The sequence below is a fragment of the Lepus europaeus genome, chromosome 2, assembly GCF_033115175.1.
Source record: "Lepus europaeus isolate LE1 chromosome 2, mLepTim1.pri, whole genome shotgun sequence".
NCBI lineage: Eukaryota > Metazoa > Chordata > Mammalia > Lagomorpha > Leporidae > Lepus > Lepus europaeus.
Window position 1 is genome coordinate 93,336,899 of NC_084828.1, and position 24,771 is coordinate 93,361,669.

The 24,771-nt window shown below is 45.2% G+C and overlaps 1 protein-coding gene across 2 annotated transcripts in view; it reads left to right on the plus strand.

The window, feature by feature from the left end:
- The first annotated feature begins 331 nt into the window (after positions 1-331).
- The window catches only part of YEATS2 (YEATS domain containing 2), a 127,549-nt gene continuing 103,109 nt past the window's right edge, over positions 332-24,771 (plus strand). The window contains exons 1-2 of one of the 2 annotated variants that reach the window (XM_062210413.1): positions 332-469; positions 20,620-20,736. In XM_062210413.1, coding sequence (XP_062066397.1) covers positions 20,637-20,736 — 100 coding nt within the window. In that variant the 5' untranslated portion in view covers positions 332-469; positions 20,620-20,636. The remainder of the gene's footprint in view (positions 470-20,619; positions 20,737-24,771) is intronic. The other variant, XM_062210402.1, reaches the window with a different exon arrangement.

Sequence of the window (24,771 nt, forward strand, 5' to 3'; positions counted from 1 at the left end):
ATGCCGGCAGAATGAACACTCTGTTAAGGCTAGGTCTGCGACGCGCCATCTTTTTAGCAGTAAAATGATGAATGACAGTGCCTTTGCCAGAACCAACGCCCGCAACCCCAGGCAGCTGGGCCACGCAGGCCAGAGTCAGAGCCCGGGCAGCGCCGCCCCGCCCCAATCCCTGCAAGTCCCGCCCCCGCCCCACCCTCGTTTCTGCGAGCTCCGCCCTGGGCCCCGCGCGCGCGCGCTCGCGCGCCGCCACTGCCGCCCTCGCGCGCGCGCCCTGGACCGCCCCTACTGCTGACGTGCGGGGCGGAACGGACCGGGAGAGCTCCTCCGAGCCGTGTGCTTCCGCGGGCTGCGGGGTCTGCGGGGCCTCGTGGCGGGCCGGCGTTGCGGGGCTTCTTCTGTCCCCTCACCGCCCTGTGCCCGTTCCCGGAGCGGGGCGGGGCCTGCGCCGTCGCTGGGGCCCAGCAGAAGGGTGAGTGTTGGCGGGAGCGGGATGGGGCCGGTCGGGCGCGCGCCCCGCTCTCCGGGGCATTGTCTGGGCGGGGGTGGCGCGGGCACGTGCGCGCCCCTCCCCCATGCTGCGGGCCGCGGCCGCGGAGGCCGGAGCCGGCGAGCCCGGGGCGGAGGACGGGGGCAGGGAGGGAGCTGGCGGCTGCGGGGAGGAGGGACTCGCGAGGAGCCGGCTGGGGCGGCGTGTCTGGAGCGTCGGAGGCGGGAACCGGAACGCGGCCTGAGGGGGGTTCCTCTCCGAAGGACCGGCGCTCTCTGAGAGGGCGGGGGACGGCCGCGGAGACGCCGGGGCCCGCGCTTTTGGGGCGTTCCGCCTTGGCGGTCTGCCCGTGGTATTGAAGACAGATGTTAAGATTTGGCCCCGGCCCCAGCAAGTTGTGGATTTAGCAAAAGAATGTAGGAATGTGCCTCGGAGCTGCGTCCGCCCCCGGCCCGCGCCGCGGCCAGGTGGGGTTGAGCGCGGCTGTGGGGCTGTGCCGGCTGGCGGTGCGGGCCGGGCGGGCCCCGGAGAGAGATGGAGCTTATAACACACCCCCACCCGCGTTACGGTGGTAATTATGTTACAAAATGAGAAGTAGAGGAGGAAAAACACCATTGGTATTTCTGCAGCTCTGGCCAGCCGTTCGTAGAGTTAGGATACATGTTTGCGAGTGTTTGCATCTGAACAGGTTTCTTAACCGTTAGAGTGGATCCACATTTTCTGTTCCCTTTTCTCGGTATCATGTAGAAAATGCGATGGGATAGTCCATATTTTCAGCAGTATCATTTCCCCCTTAATAGGTGGCAAGTATTTATCATAGAAAAATTTAAAATACAGACAAGCAAAGTGAGGGAAAAGAACCGCTGGTTTTCCTGACTAGAGATACTGCCACTGAGTGTGTATTTTTGGTTGTGGATATCTTTCTCAGAGATAGTGGTTAGTAGTTCAGTGTTCCTCGGAAGGCTTTGAAGATTACTGGTAGGCGGGTAGCATCATTGGTAGACTGGGTGGAGGAGGAGGCAAGAGTGGAAGATCGGAGATCCTTTAAGTTGCTGTTTGCTGTAGCCTTAGCCTAGGCCCATGGCATTGGAGATGGACGAGGATTGAACAGTAATTTGGTGGCAGAATGTACAAGACTTGGAGAAAAATTGGTGAGGGAAAGGGAGGAATCTTTGCTTTTTTGATTTTGGTTTTGAACAGCTGATGCACCATTTACTGAGATGAGAAGGAAAAAGGCAGAAAAGCAGAGTGAGTGAGAGAACTCTTCCATCCACTGGTTCATTTCCCTAGGGCCCTAGGCTAGGCTAGGCTAGGCCATGCTGAAGCCAGAAACCAGGAGCTCCAGCTTGAGCTCCCCTGTGGGTGGCCAGGGCTCAAGTAGTTGGGCCATCATCTGCATCAACAGGGGGGAGCTGGATTAGAAGCGCAGCAGCTGGGATATGATATGGGATCCCAATGTCAACAGCAGCAGCATAACCCTGTGGCACCACAATGCTGGCCCAGTGAGAGAAATTTCAGATGGCAAAAATCATGAATTCTGTTTTAGATGTGTTGAATTTGAGGTGCAGGGGTGGGCATTTGACCTAGTGGTTCAGTTGCCAGTTAGGATGTTTGTGTCCCACATCAGGGTTCCTGAGTTAGATTCCCAGCTCCATCTCCTGACATCAGCTTTCTGCTGATGTGGACTGTGGGAGGTAGCAGTGATGGCACAAGTAATTGGGGCCCTGTCGCCCATATGGGAGACCTGAGTTGAGATCCTGTATCCTGGCTTTCAGGCTCCTGGTTTCCTGTTTGGCCTAGCCTGGGCCATTGGTAGGCATTTGATGGGTGAACCAGCAGATGGGGGGCAGGAGGGGGCATCCCATATGCTCACTCTGTCCCTCTCAAATAAATAAAAATAATACAAAATTTGGGTTGCATATTAGTTGTGGGGTCAGTATGTTGAAGCAGTTAGATGTGTGTGTGTAGAATATGGGGAATTGTAGAGCTAGAGATAAAATTTTAGAAATAATCAAAATATGGATGCCATTCAAAGGTATGGGATTAGCAAGATCACTTAAGGAAAGAATGTAGAAAGAAGTGAAAAGGACTAACTGAAGTTCTTTTGGGTCTGGTAGAGGAAGCAGGTTGAACATAGGACTCAAGAAACAGCCAATGAGTTAAAAGGAAAAGAAGGAGCCTAGTGTCACGAAGCCAAGAGAGGGGTATGTTTCTGGAAGACGGAGAATTAGTCCTCTTATTGGTGGCTGAGATGTGTATTAAATGGATTTGACAACATGGAGGTTATTGGTTTGGTTATTGGTATGATATCCACAGTTCCTGAAGTGGGAAGTAGAAAGCAGATTACTATAGTTGAACAGGGATGTGAGAGTGAAAACAGTAAATTAGAATTAGAAAAAGTACTCCCTGGGGCCTGCATTGTGGTATGTCCCATTTTGGAGTACCAGTTTGAATCTAGACTTCACTGCTTCTGATCCAGCCTCCTGCTAATGTACCTGGAAGGGCAGTAGAAGATGGCCCAAGTGCTTGGACCCCTGCCACCCATGTGGACACCTGGATGGAGTTCCAGGTTTCTAGCTTTGGCCTGGCCCAGACATTTGGGGAGTGAACCAGCAGATGGAAGATTGTCTCTGACTCTCCTTCTGTGTGCCACTCTGCCTTTCAAGTAAATATATAAATTTTTTTTAAGATTTATTTTATTTATTTGAAAGACAGTTACAGAGAGAGATAGATAGACAGGTCTTCCATCCTGTGGTTCACTCCCCAAATGGCTGCAACCCCGGGAGCTGAGCTGATCAGGAGCCAGGAGCTTCTTCAGGTCTCCCACGTCAGTGCAGGGGCCCAAGGGCTTGGGCCATTCTTCATTGCTTTCCCAGGTGTATCAGCAGGGAGTTGGATAGGAAGTGGAGCATCTGGGACTCATCTCATATGGGATGTCATGCCAGAAGCCAGGGGTTTAACCTGCTGCTCCAGGGCACTGGCCCCATATAATTCTTTAAAACAGAAAACATGCCCCTTCTTCATGGTATTTGATTTTCACCTAAAACTTATTATTTTTCTGACAGGCAGAGTGTACAGTGAGAGAGAGAGAGAGAGAAAGGTCTTCCTTTACCATTGGTTCACCCTCCAATGGCCGCTGCTGCCAGTGCACTGTGGCCGGTGCACCGTGCTGATCCGAAGCCAGGAGCCAGGTGCTTCTCGTGGTCTCCCATGTGGGTGCAGGGCCCAAGCACTTGGGCCATCCTCCACTGCCTTCCCGGGCCACAGCAGAGAGCTGGACTGGAAGAGGGGCAACCAGGACAGAATCCGGCGCCCCAACCGGGACTAGAACCCGTTGTGCCGGTGCTGCAGGCGGAGGATTAGCCTATTGAGCCACGGCGCCGGCCCATCTTTTTTTTTTTTTTTTTTTTAAAGATTTATTTATTTTATTTGTTTGAAAGATGGAGAAAAAATGTGTGAGTGCAAGAGAGTGCTTCCATTCATTGGTTCACTCCTCCAGTACCTGTAACAGATGACTCCAGCCAGGTAAAACTCAATGCAGCGCTCTCACATAAAACGTCAGGAACTTAACCACTTGAGCCATCACTTGCTACCTTCCAGAGTGTGCATTAGCAGAAAGCTGGAATGAGGAGCCAGTCTCAAGTGTTCCAGTAGGGGATGCAGGCATCCTAAGCAAAGTCTTAAACACTACACCAAGCACCCACTCCCCACCTCCCAAACTGAGTTTAATTTAATGCGTGGAAAAGGTTTTTTTTTTCCACTCCTTGATTACAAGTACATTTGAACATTTTTTCACATATTGACCATTCGTGAATTTCTGTTCATGTTCTCTGCCCTTTTTGTTTTCTAATTGATTGTCAGATGGTCTTTAGACAGTAAAAATATGTGGCTTAACATACAGTGTGTGGAGTTTCCCCAGTATGTTTAGACTTTTTTTTTTTTTTAAAGATTTATTTGAAAGGCAGAGTTAGAGAGAGAGAGAGGTCTTCCAGGTTCACTCCCCTAATGGCTGCAACAGCTGGGGCTGGGCCAGGCTGAAGACGGGGGCCAGGAGCTGCATCTGGGTCTCCCACGTGGGTGGCAGGGCTTCAGGAACTGGGGCCATCTTCCACTGCTTTCTCAGGCACATTTGCAGAGAGCTGGATTGGAAGAGGAGCAGGCAGGACAGGAACCCATGCCCAAATAGGATTCTGGCGTGACAGGCTGTGGTTTTACCCGCCAAGCCACAGCACTAGCTCCTGTTTAGACTTTTTTTTTTTTTTTTGACAGGCAGAGTGGACAGTGAGAGAGACAGACAGAGAGAAAGGTCTTCCTTTACCATTGGTTCATTCTCCAATGACCGCTGCGGCTGACGCACCATGCCGATCCGAAGGCAGGAGCCAGATGCTTCTCCTGGTCTCCCATGTGGGTGCAAGGGCCCAAGCACTTGGGCCATCCTCCACTGCCTTCCCGGGCCACAGCAGAGAGCTGGACTGGAAGAGGAGCAACCGGGACAGAATCCGGCGCCCCGACCGGGACTAGAACCTGGGGTGCCGGCGCCGCTAGGCGGAGGATTAGCCTATTGAGCCGCAGCACTGGCCCATCCTTAATCTTTAAGATTCAACATGCTAGTTTTCTTTCTGCTCTTTAGATTTATGGCTCCTTCTGCCTAGAATTTCTCCCCACAGGTCAGCTTTATCAGATTCCAGTCCAACCCATCACAGAAGGCCTTCCCTGACTGCCCTAATCTACCTCAGTTCTTCCTACTGGAGAACTGGCCGCGGCGCCGGCCAGTTTAGACAATTTTAAATGCCTTCATTTTCATTCAGTGTTTGCACTATAGTTTGCTATAAACTATTTTTTTATTATATGGAAAGAGGAGAACTAACATTTTAGTTGTAGATCTGTGAGTGCAGCTTGCGTGACTGTCTCACCTTGTCTTAAAAGTATTTCCTTGATGCATTCTCAAATGGTTTTTGAATCTCCATTGCTGCTTGCTTAGATTGACCTCCATCTGCGCGCCTTTTATGTCCCCCTCAGTTTGTCTTCTGTGCTGCCCAGGGCAGGGTGGGGGGTTGTTGGTGCTTTTCTCTCATAGAAGACAAGATGTAATGAAGTAGATTGTCTATATATATATATACATCTGCTCTGTGGCAGTAAGAAAAAGTTTACAAAGGCTGGAGTTCTCTTTATGCATGAGTTGGAATTTGATTTGATTCTTGCAGGATTCAGTAGGGGGAGAAAGTAGAGGTGAAATCCAAACCCATTAGCAGGTGATTATGATATGCTCAGGCATGCGAACTCTGATGACTGCAGACCTGGAGATGACTGCAGACCTGGAGAACTAGTTCTCCTAGCCCAGGATTGTTTATTCTGCTTATCTGAAGAGTGAGGTGTGGAGGGGAGCCTGTTACATACAGGGCTGAGTGGGGCTAAAGGGACTTCCACTTTATCGGTAGTGTTTTCATTCAGAGTTGTGGATGCATTAGTGATTGTCTTGTATTTTATTTTAAAAATTAGTTTGTGAGTGTGATTATACTTTTAAAATTCAGAGATAAGTCACATAACTTGAAAGTCACAATTTAAAAGTGTGTAATTTCAGTGATAATTAGTGTACTTGGTAAAAACTTGGACAACCAAAATCATTATTTAATTCCATGTGTTTTGTCATTCCTGAAAGAAACGCTGTACCTGTTCCTAGTCAATCACAGTTCTCCACTCCACTCTCTCCATGCCATGTCGACCACTTCGTCTGTCTATAGATTTGCCTGTTACTGAACATTTCCTATAACTAGACTTACCCAACACATGGCCACTTCTTTAACTTAGCACGCTGTTTTCAAGGTTCCTATCTGTCTAGCATGATTAGTACTTCTTTCCTTGATGCTTAATAATTTTATGTGATAGGTATAACCATGTTTTGTTTATTCATCTGTAGGCATTTGGATTGTTTCCACTTTTTGGCTGTTACAAATATTCACATGAAAAGTTTTGCATGGACACATGTTTTCAGTTCTCTTGGATATACACCTAGGAGTGAAATGGCAATTCTGTATTTAACTTTTTGAAGAATGACAAAACTGTTTGCCACAGCAGCTGCACCATTTTATATTTTCACCAGCAGTGTGGGAGGGTTTGCGTTGTACATTCTTTACTTTTTTTTGGCAGGCTGTATTTAATGGTTGTGCATATGAGTATTTTTAAGCAACTTTATTGAGGTACATTTGACATTTGATCAACTACACACATCCGAAGAGTAGAGGCTGATAAGTTTTGACATATTTGTACACCTCTGAAACCACCCCAGCTAGACAGTGAATGTAACTATCATTGCCAAAAGTTTCCTCATTCCTGTGTGAAGCCACCCCTTCACTATTCTTCCCCTTCCCCTAGGATGACCCTTGGTCAAATTTCTGTCACTCTAGGCAAGTTTGCATTTTACATAAATGGAATCATTTCATTCTTACAAGCTGACTTCCTTTACTTTGCATCGTCATTTTAAGGTTAGTTCATGTTGTATGTATAACATTTTATTGTATAGATAGATAATTTGTTTATCCATTCTTCCTTTTTTTTTTTTTTAAGATTTATTTATTTATTTGAAAGAGTTACACAGAGAGAGAGGTCTTCCATCTGATGGTTCACTCCCCAACTGGCCACAATGGCCAGAGCTGTGCTGATTCAAAGCCAGGAGCCAGGAGTTTCTTCCAGTCCCCCACGTGGGTGCAGGGGCCCAAGGACCTGGGCCATCATCTTCTTCTTCTTCTTCTTCTTCTTTTTTTTTTTTTGACAGGTAGAGTTATAGACAGAAAGAGAGACAGACAGAGAAAGGTCTTCCTTCCATTGGTTCACCCCCCAAATGGCTGCTGCGGCTGGAGCTGTGCCGATCTGAAGCCAGGAGCCAGGTGCTTTCTCCGTATTTCTCATGCGGGTGCAGGGCCCAAGCACTTGGGCCATCCTCCACTGCCTTCCTGGACCACAGCATAGAGCTGGACTGCAAGAGGAGGAACTAGGACTAGAACTTGGCGTCCATATGGGATGCCGGCACCGCAGGCGGAGGATTAACCGAGTGAGCCATGGCACCAGCCCCCATCTTTTTTCTTTCTTTTTTTTTTTTAAACAGGCAGAGTTAGGCGGTGAGAGAGAGACAGAGAAAGGTCTTCCTTTTGCCGTTGGTTCACCCTCCAATGGCCACTGCGAACAGCGCGCTGCGTCGGCTGCAGTGCACTGATCCGAAGGCAGGAGCCAGGTGCTTCTCCTGGTCTCCCATGCGGGTGCAGGGCCCAAGGACTTGGGCCATCCTCCATTGCCTTCCCGGGCCATAGCAGAGAGCTGGCCTGGAAGAGGGGCAAGCGGGACAGAATCCGGCGCCCAGACCTGGACTAGAACCCGGTGTGCTGGCACCGCAGGCGGAGGATTAACCTATTGAGCCGCGGCACTGGCCCATCTTCTTCTTTTTTTTTTTTTTTTTAATTTTTTTTTTTTTGACAGGCAGAGTGGATAGTGAGAGAGAGAGACAGAGAGAAAGGTCTTCCTTTGCCATTGGTTCACCCTCCAATGGCTGCCGCGGCCGGCGCGCTGCGACCGGCGCACCGCACTGATCCGATGGCAGGAGCCAGGTGCTTCTCCTGGTCTCCCATGGGGTGCAGGACCCAAGGACTTGGGCCATCCTCCACTGCACTCCCTGGCCACAGCAGAGAGCTGGCCTGGAAGAGGAGCAACCGGGACAGAATCCGGTGCCCCGACCGGGACTAGAACCTGGTGTGCCGGCGCCGCTAGGCGGAGGATTAGCCTGTTGAGCCGCGGCGCCGGCCTATTTATTTATTTGAAAGAGTTACACAGAGAGAGGAGAGGTGGAGAGTGAGAGAGAGAGAGAGAGAGAGAGAGAAAGAAAGAGAAAGAGAGAAAGAGGCCTTCCTTCTGATGATTCACTCCCCAGTTGGCTGCAACAGCTGGAGCTGCGCTGATCCAAAGCCAGGAGCCAGGAGCTTCTTCTGGGTTTCCCACTTGGATGCAGGGTCCAAGGACTTGGGCCATCTTCTACTGCTTTCCCAAGGCCATAGCAGAGAGCTGGATTGGAAGTGGAACATCATTAACCTGCTGCGCCACAGTGCCGGCCCCCAGTTCTTCCTCTTAATGGACTTTGTGTTTTAAGTTTTTATTACAAATAAAACTGCGATTAATATTTGTGTTCAAGTCTTTGTGTGAGCATATCCTTTTACTTCTCGTGAGGAAAATCCTAGGAGTGAAATGACTGGATCATATGGTAGGGGTGCTTTTTAAGACAGTGCCAAACCTTTCCAAAGTGTACCATTTTACGTTCCCACCAGCAGTGCTTGCATATTCTCTATATTTGTTACTTTTTAAACATACAGAGAAGCAATAAGAAAAGAGAGACATACAGACACCTATAATTCACTTCCCATATTGTTCCTTTTGTCATTTTTCTCCCTAAAAAAAGTGCATACAGTTAGAAGATCCAAACATGGTATTCAGGAATACAATGATATTCAGGAATACAATGAAAAGCAAATTCCACTGTCTAGGGCAACTGTTACTAATCAGTTTGGATGTTCCTTCCAGGCATGTATTAACATTTCTTTCATCTCTCTTCCCTTTCCCCTAGTTTATGCAGAAGGAATAGAAACATACATGCTACTCTGCAGCATGGTGTTTTTGCTTTGCAATTTAGAAGTGTTTCCAAATCAGCACATTCTTTTTAATGGCTGCATTAGTCTTTCGGTAGTACAGTTAGTTTTGCTAAAAGAAAAAAATTTGGGTTGGCGCCGTGGCTTAACAGGCTAACCCTCACCTTGCGGTGGCGGCACACCGGGTTCTAGTCCCGGTTGGGGCGCCGGATTCTGTCCCGGTTGCCCCTCTTCCAGGCCAGCTCTCTGCTATGGCCGGGAAGGCAGTGGAGGATGGCCCAAGGACTTGGGCCCTGCACCCGCATTGGAGACCAGGAGAAGCACCTGGCTCCTGGCTTCAGATCAGCGAGATGCGCCGGCTGCAGCGGCCACTGGAGGGTGAACCAACGGCAAAAAGGAAGACTTTTCTCTCTGTCTCTCTCTCACTATCTACTCTGCCTGTTAAAAAAAAAGAAAAGAAAAGAAAAAAATTTGTTCCTATGTAATTCATAAATGTGTGGGAACTCTGAGTGTATTGTGATTTTCACATTTGCTTCTGTGTGATTTCATATGTAAGAAACACTGGGTGAATGCAGAAAACTGTACCGTGCTGAATCAGCCATACAAGCACCCAACCTAAAACATCTTCCAGTGATCTCAGATGTATTAGAAGTCACGTGCCTCCATTTCTGGTGTTAAAACTTTCTGTTCATTTCAGATAACTCTCCTTTTACCACTGTACGAGTTGTAACCTTTCAATAACAGCTTCTACAAGCTGGTCCTTTTCAAGGCAAAGTATATTGTAGCCTGTATGTATAAGGGTATTTTTAAAAAATTGATAGAAAATGCACATTCATTTGTAAATTCAATTTTCTTGCAAACTTTTTGTGAAAATTACATGTTGAAATCCATGCATATGAATTGTCTTCAAAAACTTCATGGAGGGGCCTGTGTTGTGGCACAGCATCCAGTATGACAGCAGCTTCCAATATGAGCACCAGTTCAAGTCCTGGCTGCCCTGTTTTGATCCAGCTTGCTGCTAATACATCAAGGAAGGCAGTGGAAGATGGCCCAAGTTCTTGGGCTGTTTCCACCCATCTGCAAGATCTGGGTGGTGTTCCGGGCTCTTGTCTTCAACCTGGCCCAGCCCTGGCTATTGTGGCCATTTGAACCAGCTGTTGGAAGATCTCTCTCTCTCTGTCTGTTAATTCTGCCTTTCAAATAAATAAATAAATCTTTAAAAAGAAAAAAAAAACTGTAAAGTTCATGGAAAGCATTTGGCATAGCAATTAGGATGCCACTTGGGACATCTGAATCCCATATCTGAGTGTCTGGGTTCAAATTCTGGCTCTATTTCTGATTCTAGCTTCCTGCTGATGTGCATCCTGGGAGGAGCTGTGATGGCTCAAGTGGTTCAGTCCCTGCCAACCACTTGGGTGACCTGGATTGGGTTCCTGACTCCTGTGTTAGGTCTGGCCTAGCCCTGGCAGTTGCGGTCGTTTGAGTAATGAAGGAGAAGATGTGGGGGCTTGGTCTGTGTGTGTGTGTGTGTGTGTATGTCTTTGCTAAATAATTAAACTTTTTCAAAAAAGGTTATAAAAAACTGTATTATAAAAAAACTTCTTTTTGCAGGCTGGTGCCATGGCTCACTTGGTTAATCCTCTGCCTGTGACGCTGGCATCCCATTTGGGCACCGGGTTCTAGTCCTGGTTGATCCTCTTCCAGTCCAGCTCTCTGCTGTGGCCCAGGAAGGCAGTGGAAGATGGCCTGAGTGCTTGGGCCCTGCACCCGCATGGGAGACCAGGAGGAAGCATCTGGCTCCTGGCTTCGGATTGGCGTAGCTCTGGCCGTAGCAGCCATTTAAGGAGTGAACCAATGGAAGGAAGATCTGTCTCTCTCTCTCTCTCTCACTAACTCTATCTGTCATTAAAAAAAACAAAAACAAAAAACAAGAAACAAAAAACTACTTTTTGCACTAAAATAAACTTAATTATGTTTTTCCATGAAGTCTTTGAAGTAACTGCGTATTTCTTTCTCACTTAACATATATAAAACAATACTACCTGATTCTGTTTTTAAATACCACTTATGAGGTTTTTGAGTATGATGAGAGCCACTCCTGTGTTTACCCTAAAGCCATGTGATTTTTATTATTCAGTTTTACATAGAACAGTAAATTTTAGGAACACATATATCACATTATAGCAGAAATTATTTGTTCTGCTTATCTTTTAATTCCATTTTTCATGAACTTCTTGAAGTTCCCTTGTATATTCACAAAGTTGTATAATCACCACTGTACATGATTCTAGAAAAATTTAATCAGTAGGTATTTATACATGGGTTGATTTTTATTTATTTATTTATTTGACAGAGTTAGACAGTGAGAGAGAGAGACAGAGATAAAGGTCTTCCTTTTGCCGTTGGTTCACCCCCCAAGTGGCCGCTTTGACCAGTGCGTTGTGCCGATTCAAAACCAGGAGCCAGGTGCTTCCTCCTGATCTCCCCTGCGGGTGCAGGGCCCAAGGACCTGGGCCATCCTCTACTGCCTTCCTTGGGCCACAGCAGAGAGCTGGACTGGAAGAGGAGCAACTGGGACTAGAACCCGGGGTGCTGGTGCCGCAGGCTGGGGCCTAGTGAGCCATGGCGCCGGCTGTTTATCTCTTTTCTATTACTGGCAATTAAACCTTTCAATTATGACATTACTCTTTTGATACCCTGATGGATTGGATTTATGTTTGTATTCACAAATGAAAAATGATCTGCCATTTTCCTCTGGGAATGGCTATTGATCACATTTCCGTATGTTTGTTTGGATATTTCATGTTCTCTTTATTGTTCATTTTAAATAGTCTGTTGTTTTAATTTATTCTTTCAGCCTGGAGTTATTAGGAAAGTTTTTTTTTTTTTTCCCCTTCTATGTCTTCTGAATTTTTTTTTTTTTTTTTAAGAGAGAGAGACAGAGAGAGTTCCTGTCTGCTGGTTCACTTCCCAAATGCCCACAAAGGCTAGGACTGGGCCAGAACCAAATCCAGGAGTCAAGAACACAGTCCATATCTCCTACATGGGTAGCAGCCATTACCTGCTGCCCCTCAGGGTCTGCATTAGCAGGAAACTGGAATCAGCAGCCAGAGTGGAGAATTGAACTCAGGCACTCTCATGTAGGATGTGCGCATCTCAGTGTCTTAACCTGTAGGGCAAATGCCCACTCCTGAGTCGATATTTAATATTTAATTTTATTAAGATCAGAGAATGTGACTGTAACATTTTCATATTCTGCAGTGATTGAGACTTCCTTTATTTTTAAAGATATTTAACCAGATTTTTTTTCTGTTGCATTCAATGTTGTATCTATTAATCTGGCTTATTAATTGCATTTTTCATGTCATCTGTATTTTTATCTGTTGTATTGACCTTTAAAAGATTTTTTTTGTGGCCGGCGCCACGGCTCAATAGGCTAATCCTCCGCCTTGCGGCGCCGGCACACCGGGTTCTAGTCCTGGTCGGGGCACCGATTCTGTCCCGGTTGTCCCTCTTCCAGGCCAGCTCTCTGCTGTGGCCAGGGAGTGCAGTGGAGGATGGCCCAAGTCCTTGGACCCTGCACCCCATGGGAGACCAGGAGAAGCACCTGGCTCCTGCCATCGGATCAGCGTGGTACACTGGCCGCAGCGCGCCAGCCGCGGCAGCCATTGGAGGATGAACCAACGGCAAAAAGGAAGACCTTTCTCTCTGTCTCTCTCTCTCTCACTGTCCACTCTGCCTGTCAAAAATAAAAAATAAAAATAAAAAGATTTTATTTATTTTTTTAATTTGAGAGACAGAGAGACAGTGAGTCTTCATTCATTGATTTACTTCCCAAATGTTGACAATGTCCTGGGCTGGGCCAAGCCAAAGCTGAACCAGGAACTCAGTCTAGACCTCCTGTGTGGCCCGCATGAACCCTATAACTTAAGCCGTCACCTGGTGCCAAGGGTATTTATTTGCAGGAAATTGGTACAGGAGCTAAAGCTGAGATTCTAACCCAGGTACTCCAATATTGGAATGGGGTGTTCTAACTGATGTCTTGCTGTTCCAACTGCATACCCCATGATTTTTTTTTTTTTTTGACAGGCAGAGTTAGAGAGAGAGAGAAAGGTCTTCTTTTTTCCGCTGGTTCACCCCCCAAGTGGCCACTATGGCCGGTGTGTTGTGGCCGGCACGCTGTGCTGATCTGAAGCCAGGAGCCAGGTGCTTCCTCCTGGTCTCCTGTGCAGGTGCAGAGCTCAACGACTTGGGCCATCCTTCACTGCCTTCCCGGGCCACAGCAGAGAGCTGGACTGGAAGAGGAGCAACCGGGACAGAATCCGGTGCCCCGACTGGGACTAGAACCTGGGGTGCCGGCGCTGCAGGCGGAGGATTAGCCTAGTGAGCCACGGCACCGGCCAACCCCATGATCTTTTAAAAAATTTTTAAAGATTTTTTTTATTCATCTGAAAGAGTGACACATAAGGGGAGAGAGAAAGAAAGATCTCTGTCTGCTGGTTTGCTCCCCAGATGGCCAAAACAGCCAAAGCTGGGCCAGGCTGAAGCCAGGAGCCAGGAACTCCACCCAGGTCCCACATGGGTCCATTTTCCACTGCCTTCCCCAGCACATCAACAGGGAGCTGGATAAGAAGTGGGGCAGCTTGGACTCAAACCGTCACTCATGGGAGTGATCCACCAGTCTTAAATTTTTGAAATGTGTTCAAATTCTACCGTGATTGTGATTTTTCTTAAATTCTCTGCAGATGACAGAAATGGAATTAAAAGATAAGTTTATTTTAGTGGGAAAGTCTTTGAAGTCCATGTTTTTTTGTAATGTGCATTTTATTTATTTATTTATTTATTTATTTATTTTTGACAGGAAGAGTGGACAGTGAGAGAGAGAGAGAAAGGTCTTCCTTTACCATTGGTTCACTCTCTGCACTGATCCAAAGCCAGGAGCCAGGTGCTTCTCCTGGTCTCCCATGCGGGGAGGATTAGCCTGTTGAGCCGTGGCACTGGCCCTGTACTATGCATTGTTTTGTGTTTTTTTTTTTTTTTTTTGTTTTTGTTTTTTTGACAGGCAGAGTGGATAGTGAGAGAGAGAGAGAGAAAGGTCTTCCTTTTTGCCATTGGTTCACCCTCCAGTGGCCGCTGCGGCCGGCGCATCGCACTGATCTGAAGCCAGGAGCCAGGTGCTTCTCCTGGTCTCCCATGCGGGTGCAGGGCCCAAGGACTTGGGCCATCCTCCACTGCCTTCCCGGGCCATAGCAGAGAGCTGGCCTGGAAGAGGGGCAACCGGGATAGAATCCGGCGCCTCAACCGGGACTAGAACCCAGTGTGCCGGCGCCGCAAGGCGGAGGATTAGCCTGTTAAGCCACAGCGCCGGCCCATTCTTTTTTTTTTTTTTAGGATTTATTTATTTATTTGAAAGTCAGAGTTACACAGAGAGAAGAAGAGAAAGAGAGAGAGAGAGGTCTTCCATTCACTGGTTCACTCCCCAGTTGGCCACAATGGCTGGAGCTGCACCAATCCGAAGCTGGCACCACAGTGGCAGTTTTACCCGCTATGCTACAACACTGGCCCCAGATACTCTTTTCTTTCTCTTTTGTCTCTCTGCTCTGTTAGGGAATTTTGTTCTCTCCCGTGTTTTCATGATGCCTGTAATGTACATTTTTAATGAACTTTTTGGAAACTGCTCTTTATGTGAATTTCAGCATTTTAATTCCATTTTCCACAAATTTTTGAAGTTATATTTCTGGTTTTTACATCTTAATATGTTGTTTGGTATATAATTTATGAAATCTTTGTAACAAAATTTATCATTAAATATTAAATATATTAAATATTAAATATTTCTCGAGTTATTTTGTTGTCATTTTGTTTGCATATTTGTATAAAATAACTTTGCACATCCCTTTGTTTTAAACACTTAGCTGTAGTGTTTTTGATGATGTAGTAGATAGATTTGTAAATATTATGAGCAAAGCAGTGAAAGCTAGTGTAAGCCAGTAGTTGTAGTCCCTGGGGGCATTTACATTTTGGCGAGTATTTTACTTAACCCTTCATTTGTTTATTCAGCAGATAATGTATTGTTTCCAGGAACTTTGGAGAGAGAATGTAGGGAGAACTGAGGTAGATTAGGGCAGTCAGGGAAGGCCTTCTGTGATGGGTTGGACTAGAATCTGATAAAGCTGACCTGTGGGGAGAAATTCTAGGCAGAAGGAGCCATAAATCTAAAGAGCAGAAAGAAAACTAGCATGTTGAATCTTAAAGATTAAGGATGGGCCAGTGCTGCGGCTCAATAGGCTAATCCTCCGCCTAGCGGCGCCGGCACCCCAGGTTCTAGTCCCGGTCGGGGCGCCGGATTCTGTCCCGGTTGCTCCTCTTCCAGTCTAGCTCTCTGCTGTGGCCCGGGAGTGCAGTGGAGGATGGCCCAAGTGCTTGGGCCCTTGCACCCACATGGGAGACCAGGAGAAGCATCTGGCTCCTGGCTTCGGATTGACACGGTGTGCTGGCCACAGCGGCCATTTGGGGGTGAACCAATAGAAAAGGAAGACCTTTCTCTCTGTCTCTCTCTCTCTCACTGTCCACTCTGCCTGTCAAAAAAAAAAAAAAAAAAAATTAAGGATGGAATGGGAGGGGTAGGGCCCAGTTCATGTAAGGTCTTGTGGGTCACATTAAGGAATGTGAGTTGGTTCTAAGTGTTTCCGGAAGCCATTTAAACTTTCAACCAAAGAATGACATATTAAGAAAAATATTTTTATGGTCCTTTTCTAAATGGAGATACAGTGTATATATAGTAAAATATACAGATTTTTAAGTGTATAATTGGATTAGTTTATAAGATTTCATATATCCATGTAACCTTCAAGATTCAACGTATCTATTAAGATACCTTATAAAGATACAAAATTTTTACAGGGCCAGCACTGTGGCATAGTAAGCTAAACTTCCACTTCTCTCTAACTCTGCCTTTCAGATAAATAAATCTATCTTGTTGTTGTTGTTGTTGTTGTTTATTTATTTGAAAGAGTTACAGAGAGAGGTAGAGAGAGAGAGAGGTCTTCCTTCTGCTGGTTCATTCCCCAGATGGCCACAATGGCTGGAGCTGAGCCAATCCAAAACCAAGAGCCATGAGCTTCTTCTGGGTCTCCCACGTGGGTGCAGGGCCATCTCTGCTGCTTTCCCAGGCCATAGCAGAGAACTGGATTGGAAGAGGAGCAGCCAGGACTCATGCACCATGTAGGAGACCTGGAGGAAGCTCCTGACTCCAGGCTTCGGGTTGGCGCAGCTCTAGCCGTTGCAGCCATCAGGGAGTGAATCAGGGACTCCTGCACATGTGTGGGATACCTGGAAGAAGCTCCTGGCTTCAGATCAGCTCAGCATTGGCCATTGCGGCCAGTTGGCTTGGGGAGCGAACCACCAGCTGGAAGATCTCTCTCTTTCTCTCTGCCTCTCCTTCTCTCTTTGTGTGTAATCTGACTTTCAAATAAATAAATAGGGGCCGGCGCTGTGGCGTAGTGGGTAAAGCCCTTCTCTCTGTCTCTTCCTCTCACTGTAACACTCTCAAATAAATAAAATCTTCAAAAAAAAAAAAAAATACAAAGTTTTTCTATCACCTAGAAAGTTCCTTCAGTCCTCCTCCTAATTGTTACTACCTGCACCCCTAACTACTATTCTTCTTTTTTCTCTTCTTATTTTTTAAAGTTTTATTTGTTTGAAAGGCAGAGTTACTGAGAGAGGGAGATACAGAGATTGATCTTTATCTGCTGGTTCACTCCCCAAATGGCTACAACAGTTGGATTGGGCCAATCCAAAGTCAAGAGCCAGGAGTTTCTTCTGGATCTCCCAAGTGGGAATAGGCACTCAAGCACTTGGGCCATCTTTCACTTCTTTCCCAGGCACATAAGCAGAGAACTGGATTGGAAGTGGAGCAGCTAGTACTTGAACTGGCACCCACATGGGATGCCTGCATTGCAGGTTTATCTACCACGCCACAGTATTGGCCCCTCTCATGTTATTCATCATAGATTAGTCTGTTTGGAACTTTATATAAATGGAATCATCCACTATGTAATCTTGTGTGTCTTCTGTTGCTTACCATATGATTTTGAGATTCATCCTGGGGCTGGTGCTGTGGCATAGCAGGTAAAGCTGCCGCCTGCAGTGCTGGCATCCCCTGTGGGCTCTGGTTCGTGTCCCAGCTGCTCCACTCAGAGATCCAACTCTGCTATGGCCTGGGAAAGAAGTAGAAGATGGCCCAAGTCCTTGGACTCCTGCACATGTGTGGGATACCTGGAAGAAGCTCCTGGCTTCAGATCAGCTCAGCATTGGCCATTGCGGCCAGTTGGCTTGGGGAGCGAACCACCAGCTGGAAGATCTCTCTCTTTCTCTCTGCCTCTCCTTCTCTCTTTGTGTGTAATCTGACTTTCAAATAAATAAATAGGGGCCGGCGCTGTGGCGTAGTGGGTAAAGCTACCGCCTCCAGTGCCATGCATCCTACATGGGTGCTGGTTTGAGTCTTGGCTGCGTCTACTTCCAATCCAGCTCTCTGCTATGGCCTGGGAGAGCAGTGGAAGATGGCGTTAAGTCCTTGGGCCCCTAGACCCACATGGAAAACCTGGAAGAAGCTCCTGGCTCCTGGCTTCGGATTGGTGCAGCTCTGGCCATGCAGCCATCTGGGGAGTGAACCAGCAGATAGAAGCCCCCCCCCCACACCCCCGCCTCTCCTTCTCTCTCTCTCGATAACTCTGACTTTCAAATAAATAAATAAATCTTTAAAAAAAGTTCATCCTTATTGTTTCATGGATCAAGAGTTCAAGGATAGTCTACAGTCTTTCTGTTCTTCTGTTTTGGTTTCTTTAGACATTTTTTAAATGTCTCTGATGAAGAAGAATTGAAGTATCTATCAGAAGCTTAAATGTATATCCTCAGCGATAACAAGAAAAGTTTAATTCCAAGGATTGCATGCAAAATGAATTAGGGTAGCTTTTCCCTTACCCTCCTCTGTACCAATTTCTCTTTTTTCCCCCTTGCTTAGTCCCTCAGTTTTAGAGGAAAAGGCAAGAGAGGTTTTTTATTATTATTGTTTTTAAGATTTACTTTTTTATTTGAAAGAATTACAGAGAGAGGTCTTCTATCCCCTGGTTCACTCCCTAAATGACTGCAGTGGCCAGGGATGGGCCAGGCTGAAGCCAGGATGCAGGAACTTCAACCCAGTCTCCCACTTGGGTACAGGAGCTCAAGCACTTGGGCCATCTTTCATTGCTTTCCCAGGCACATTAGCAAGGAGCTGGATCGAAATCAGAGCAGCTAGGACTTGAACCAGCGTGCATATGGGATGCTGCCACTGCAGATGGCGCCTTAACCCCCTGCACCACAACACCTGCCCTGAGAGTTTTGTTTTATCCTTTAAGAGATGATACTACAAAGTACTATTTTCTTTAATGATCCAGTTACTTGGGAAGTAGGAGAATATGCAGGTTTGTGATGTTCACAGGGTGGATAAGCGAAGGTGATGCTGAACTTGGACTCATCTTTATAGATGTGAGACTCTTGCCAAACCATAAAAGACATGGCCACTGAGAATGGTATGATGTGGGAACAAGCTTAGAGATCTGGGATTTATCTACTTCTGATTCTAGGTTTAGCTGCAAGTAGGAGGTATTTTTTTATTCTTGTTTGCATTAAGGAAGATTAAATGAGGTTCATTGATTATTTATTAATCTATATAAAGGGAATGCATTTCTTATACAATTTTTATTTATATAAAGAGAACAAATTTCGTGCATTCTGTAGCTACAGTTCCAAGAAGACAACCACACTTCCCTCACTCCCTTATTCCCCCCTCCCCTCCCTCGTTTCCTTCTCTTCATCAGTTTTTGCAAGGACAGAATTTTAAGCCAGTCTATATTCACAGACTTAATTTGACATTAACTATAATATTCAGCAAGTAAGAAATAGGAAGACCACAGTTCCACAGGAGTGGATGCCAGCGCTTCAGGCCAGGGCATTAACCCACTGTGCCACAGCGCCCGCCCTTATCTAGTAGAATTTTTTGCAGTGATGTAAATGCTCTAAATTTTCACTGTCCAGTAGGATAGCTACTGTCTCTCAGTGATTATTGAACACTTGAAATGTGGCTGCTTATCAAATATGAACAATTAAAATGTGGAAAAATAAACTGAATTTTAAATTTGATTTAGTTTTAATCAATTTAACTTTAACCACATCTGACTACTAGCTAAGTATTATGACAGTGCAGATCTAGAGGATTTATGGACTTGGTTTATTCAAAGACTTGTATACCTGGGACTTTTTTCATCATATTGTGAGCTTTTTAATATGTCTATACAGTTGGTATTATGAGTTACAATAATATCATTTTTGAGTGCCTATTATGTAGCAGGCACCATATAAATGCCAGAGACAGGATTTGTATAATTAATTATTTGTTGAAGGCCGGCGCCGTGGCTTAACAGGCTAATCCTCCGCCTTGCGGCGCCGGCACACCGGGTTCTAGTCCCGGTCGGGGCACCGATCCTGTCCCGGTTGCTCCTCTTCCAGGCCAGCTCTCTGCTGTGGCCAGGGAGTGCAGTGGAGGATGGCCCAAGTTCTTGGGCCCTGCACCCCATGGGAGACCAGGAGAAGCACCTGGCTCCTGCCATCGGAGCAGCGCGCCTACCGCGGCAGCCATTGGAGGGTGAACTAACGGCAAAAAGGAAGACCTTTCTCTCTGTCTCCCTCTACTGTCTACTCTGTCAAAAATTAAAAAAAAATAAATTTGTTGAGCCCTATGTTGGTCATGTTTTTTAATATGCTTAAAGTGTACAGTTACCATGTTTTCATCATAGTATGGTCTCTACTTTTCTCTTGAGAGCTCTGTGACAGCCAGTCTCCTTTTGAAAAATCCAATGTGCTATCTGTTTATAGCTTATAGCTATATAGTTTATATGCTATCTCTCTTTTAAGAGAGAAACCCATGCTTTCAACAGATCACTGTGATGATGAATTTTTTTTTAAAGATTTATTTATTTAAAAGAGTTACACAGAGAGAGGAGAGGCAGACAGAGAGAGGTCTTCCATCTGATGGTTCACTCCCCAATTGGCCACGCCGATCCAAAGCCAGGAGCTTCTTCCAGGTCTCCCATGTGGGTGCAGGGGCCCAAGGACTTGGGCCATCTTCTACTGCTATCCCAGAGCCGGATCGGAAGAGGAGCAGCCAGGACTGGAACTAGCACCCATATGGGATGCTGGTGCTGCAGGCCAGGGCGTTAACCTGCTGAGCCACAGCGCTGGCCCTGATGATGAATTTTTTAAGATGATAAATCTTTTGGGAAAGCTTTGAGGTTGAACTTTAAACTTAATGCTTTTGTCTTTAAAAAGAATATATGCACAAAGATTTTTAAGTAACATTATTATGTATTTATTTGTTCCGTTTGTATTTGTACACACATAACATTTCTAAGTACTAGAGTGATCCAGTGCTATTAATTAATTAATTAATTTGTTATTGTTTTACAGTGAAATATAGTGTCGTCATGTCCGGAATCAAGCGAACAATCAAGGAAACTGACCCTGATTATGAGGATGTATCTGTGGCCCTTCCAAATAAACGGCATAAAGCAATTGAGAATTCAGGTAGAAACTGATCTGTTTGAGAAATTATTTCTTGTTGACATATGCTTCTACAGTAAGATTTATTTGCACCAAAATGAAATGAATTTCCACTGTTGTGTCTGACTTGAAGAAGTTTGAGTGGGATTAGCTAAATTTTCTGTTTAATAGCAACACACCATGTGTGACACAAAAGGCAGGAATATAATCAGGTAGACAGTGAATGCATCAATAATGAGCCAGGCTACAAGTGTTAACTATCACTGAATGTTAGGTATAATCATAAAGCTTATGAAATGTGTATCACAGTGTGGTGTGATCACGTGAGATGATTGAAAGTGGTACATGGGTTAAGCTTTTTTATTTTTAATAGTTACATATTATCTTAATATGTATAGGAGAATTGTCTCATCAGATTTGTAGTTTAATAGCTATTATTACTTAAGACAAAGCTAAAATCATTTAAATACATTGTGTGGGCCTGGTGATTTGGTACAGCAGATTAAGCTGTCACTTGTGATGCAGGCATCCCATATCAGAAAACCTTTTTGAGTCCCGGCCACTCTGGCTCTTCCTGCTTGCACCTGGGAAGACAACAAACAGCCCCAGTGCCTGGGCTCCTGCCACCCACATGGTAGCACAAGATAGGAGTTCTTAGCTCCAGACTTTGACCTGGCTGAGCCCCTACACTGGGGCTGTTTGGGGAGTGAACCAGCAGATGGAGGATCTCTCTGTCTCTCTCCCTCACTCGGCTTTTCAAATAAATCTTTTAAAAACTTTTGTTTAATATTATTTAACTAAATGTTTCACATGGTTCCCAGATTTTGGTAGGTATCTTGAAGGTGGTATATGAATGATAGAAATTTGGAAAGCTTCGATCTAGCTTAAGTTCTACACCTAACTGCTATTGGGCAAAATTAAGGTTCAGAGACATTAAATTTCTTTTTAAAAAATTTTTAAGGCTGGCGCCGCAGCTCACTAGGCTAATCCTCCACATGCGGTGCTGGCACTCTGGGTTCTAGTCCCGGTCGGGGCGCCGGATTCTGTCCCGGTTGCTCCTCTTCCAGTCCAGCTCTCTGCTGTGGCTCAAGAAGGCAGTGGAGGATGGCCCTGCATCCACATGGGAGACCAGGCAAAGCACCTGGCTCCTGGCTTTGGATCGGCGCAGCGCGCCAGCCGTGGCAGGCCATTTTGGGGGGTGAACCAACGGAAAAGGAAGACTTTTCTGTGTCTCTCTCTCTCACTGTCTAACTCTGCCTGTCAAAAAAAATTTTTTTTTTTAAAAAGATTTATTTATTTGAAAGGCAGAATTACAGAGAGAGAGAGGGAGAGGGAGAGGGAGAGAGAGAGAGAGAGAGAGAGAGAGAGGTCTTAAATGTGCTTGTTGATTCCCCAAATGGCTGTAATGGCCAGATCTGGGCCAGGCTGAAGCCAAGAGCCAGGAGTTTCATCTTGGTCTCCCACATGGGTGCAGAGGCCCAAGGACTTGGGCATCTTCCTCTGCTTTTCCAGGTATATTGGCAGGGGACTGGTTCAGAAGTGAAGCAGCTGAGACTTGAACTAGCACCCATATGGGATTCCCACATTACAGGCAGCAGCTTAACCAGCTATGCCATAACACTGGCCCCAGAGGCATAAAATTTCTTGTCCAATATCATATAGTTAAGGGGGAAATCATCAGCTGTCTGCATTCATCCAGAATGTCTGGAACTATCTCAAAACAGAAGCCACATTCGCATTTTTAAACAAACTACTACTAAAGTTCTTTAATTTTTATTAAAATACTCCATATAAATTATTTCTTTTAGCAAGATAAAGAAGGCATCAAAATCATAGGTAGAGTGTGCAGTTTCAAAGCCATATTATGGCTTAGCAGGTGCTGCTGAGATGCTGGCATCCAATATGGGCACCGTTTTCTGCCCCAGCTGCTGTGCTTCCAATCCATCTCCCTGCTAATAGCCTAAGAAAGGCAGTGAAAAATTGTCCAAGTGTTTGGGCCCCTGCCATCCATGTGGGAGACCTGGATGAAGCTCCTGGCTCTGGCCTGGTCCAGCACTGTCTGTTGCAGGCATATAGGGAGTGAACTAGTGAATGGAAGATCTCTCTGTCTCTCCCTCTCTCTCTCTCTCTTTAACTCTGACTTGCAAACTAAATATAAATTAAAAAAAAAAAAAAGAGTGCAGTTCCACAAAGATCAGGATTTCTAGAATTTTAAGTGGTGAAGAAAATTCCTATCTCTGTAAGTATATTCAAGTTATTTATATCAATGAAAATTTTTATGGAAAGAAAATGATCAGATCTAATTTTAAGTAATGAAAAAATTAAAGATGCTTCTCGCTGCACTCAGCTGTAATTTTATTTATAAGGAAATTCTATTTCCTTCCAATAAAATCTATAAGAAAATATCATGTAACTTACATCTATTAGTCAAAAGTTTCACAAGGCATAACTTCTTTTTAATAAAAACAATGAGGGAAATGTAATTATTTTAAAAGCACTGTAACTAATATAAAATTAGTAAGTTCTCAAATGCGTATGTTGAAGCAGGGGCAATTTGCTTTTTCTCCTGTTGGTGTCTGTGTTCTACCTAATCCTAATCATGTTTTTTCAGAATTTTTTCTCAAAGTAGATTTGTTGGGAAGCTTTTCTTTGCTTATGTTATTTTATTTGTATCTTTTTTTTTCACTTAATCCATGAAAGAGATCATTTAGAAGTGTTTGTTTCTGAGACTAAATAATAAAAGACAGTTTTTAGTGATTGTGGTATTTGACTTAGTGCCTGCTAAGAATGTCTGAGGTTTGTATACCCAAGGATTATGTATACCTGTTACACATACCCAGAATAGTGGTTTCTACATATAGCATGAGCATCCCTAATCCAAAATCCCAAATTCTCCAAAACCCACAACTTTTGGAGTGTTACATTGGTACTGAAAAGGTTCAAATTTTGGGTTTTGGATTTTGGGGGTAAGCAAACTCATTCTGTGTGCAAGGTTTATATATACATTTGAGGCTATGGTTTTTCAAAGGTCATCCATATTTCTCTTAGAAACTTCTTCGGTTTCTTTCCCATTCTTTGTTTCTTGCTAATTTTATTGTATTATAATTTCAAGCAGAAAATTACCAGGTGCCACCCATATGTGTTACCACATCAGTTCAGCAGTTGTACATTTTGCCTCATTTCATTTGTCTTTCTTCCACCATCTCCATACACATGGGCATGCATGCACACATGTACAGGTAGATAAGTACATTATTCTTCTTTCTAAACCATTAGAGAATAAGTTGGGCATCTGTAAACAATTCTGTGTGTTCCTCAAGGATATTCTGTTATGTAACCAGAATATAGTTATTAAAGACAAGACATTTTAACATTGTTATATTGTGTTACCTATTCTATGGTCCATATTCAAATTTTACCCATTGTCCTAGTATTGTATTATATAGCTATTTCCCCCAGTCTCCAGGATCCAATCCAGACCACATAGAGCATTCATGTATTATTTTTAAAAGATTTATTTATTTGAAAAGCAGAGAGAGAGAGAGAGCGAGCGCACTCTTTTGATCTTGGTTCACTCCCCAAATGGCTGCAATGGCCAGGGCTGGACCAGTCCAAAGCCAGGAGCCTGGAATTCCATCCCAGTCTACAATGTGGGTGACAGGGGCCCAACTACATGTGCCATCTTTCCTAAATACATTAGCAAGGAGCTGGATCAGAAGTGGAGCAGCCAGGACCCAAATCTGTGTCTATATGAGATGCAGGTGGCAGCTTAACCTGTTGTGCCACAATGCCGGCACCTACACAGGGCATTTAACTGCTTTATCTTTTTAGTTTTTCATTCTTTTCTTTTCTTTTTTTTTTTTTAAAGGTTTATTTATTTATTTGAAAGAGTTACACAGAGAAGGAGAGTCAGAGAGACAGAAGGAGGTCTTCCATATGCTGATTCACTGCCTAATTGGCTGCAATGGCTGTAGCTGCACCGATCAGGAGCCAGGAGCTTCTTCCAGGTCTCCCACACAGGTGCAGGTCCTTGTGCTTGGGCCATCTTCTGCTTTCTCA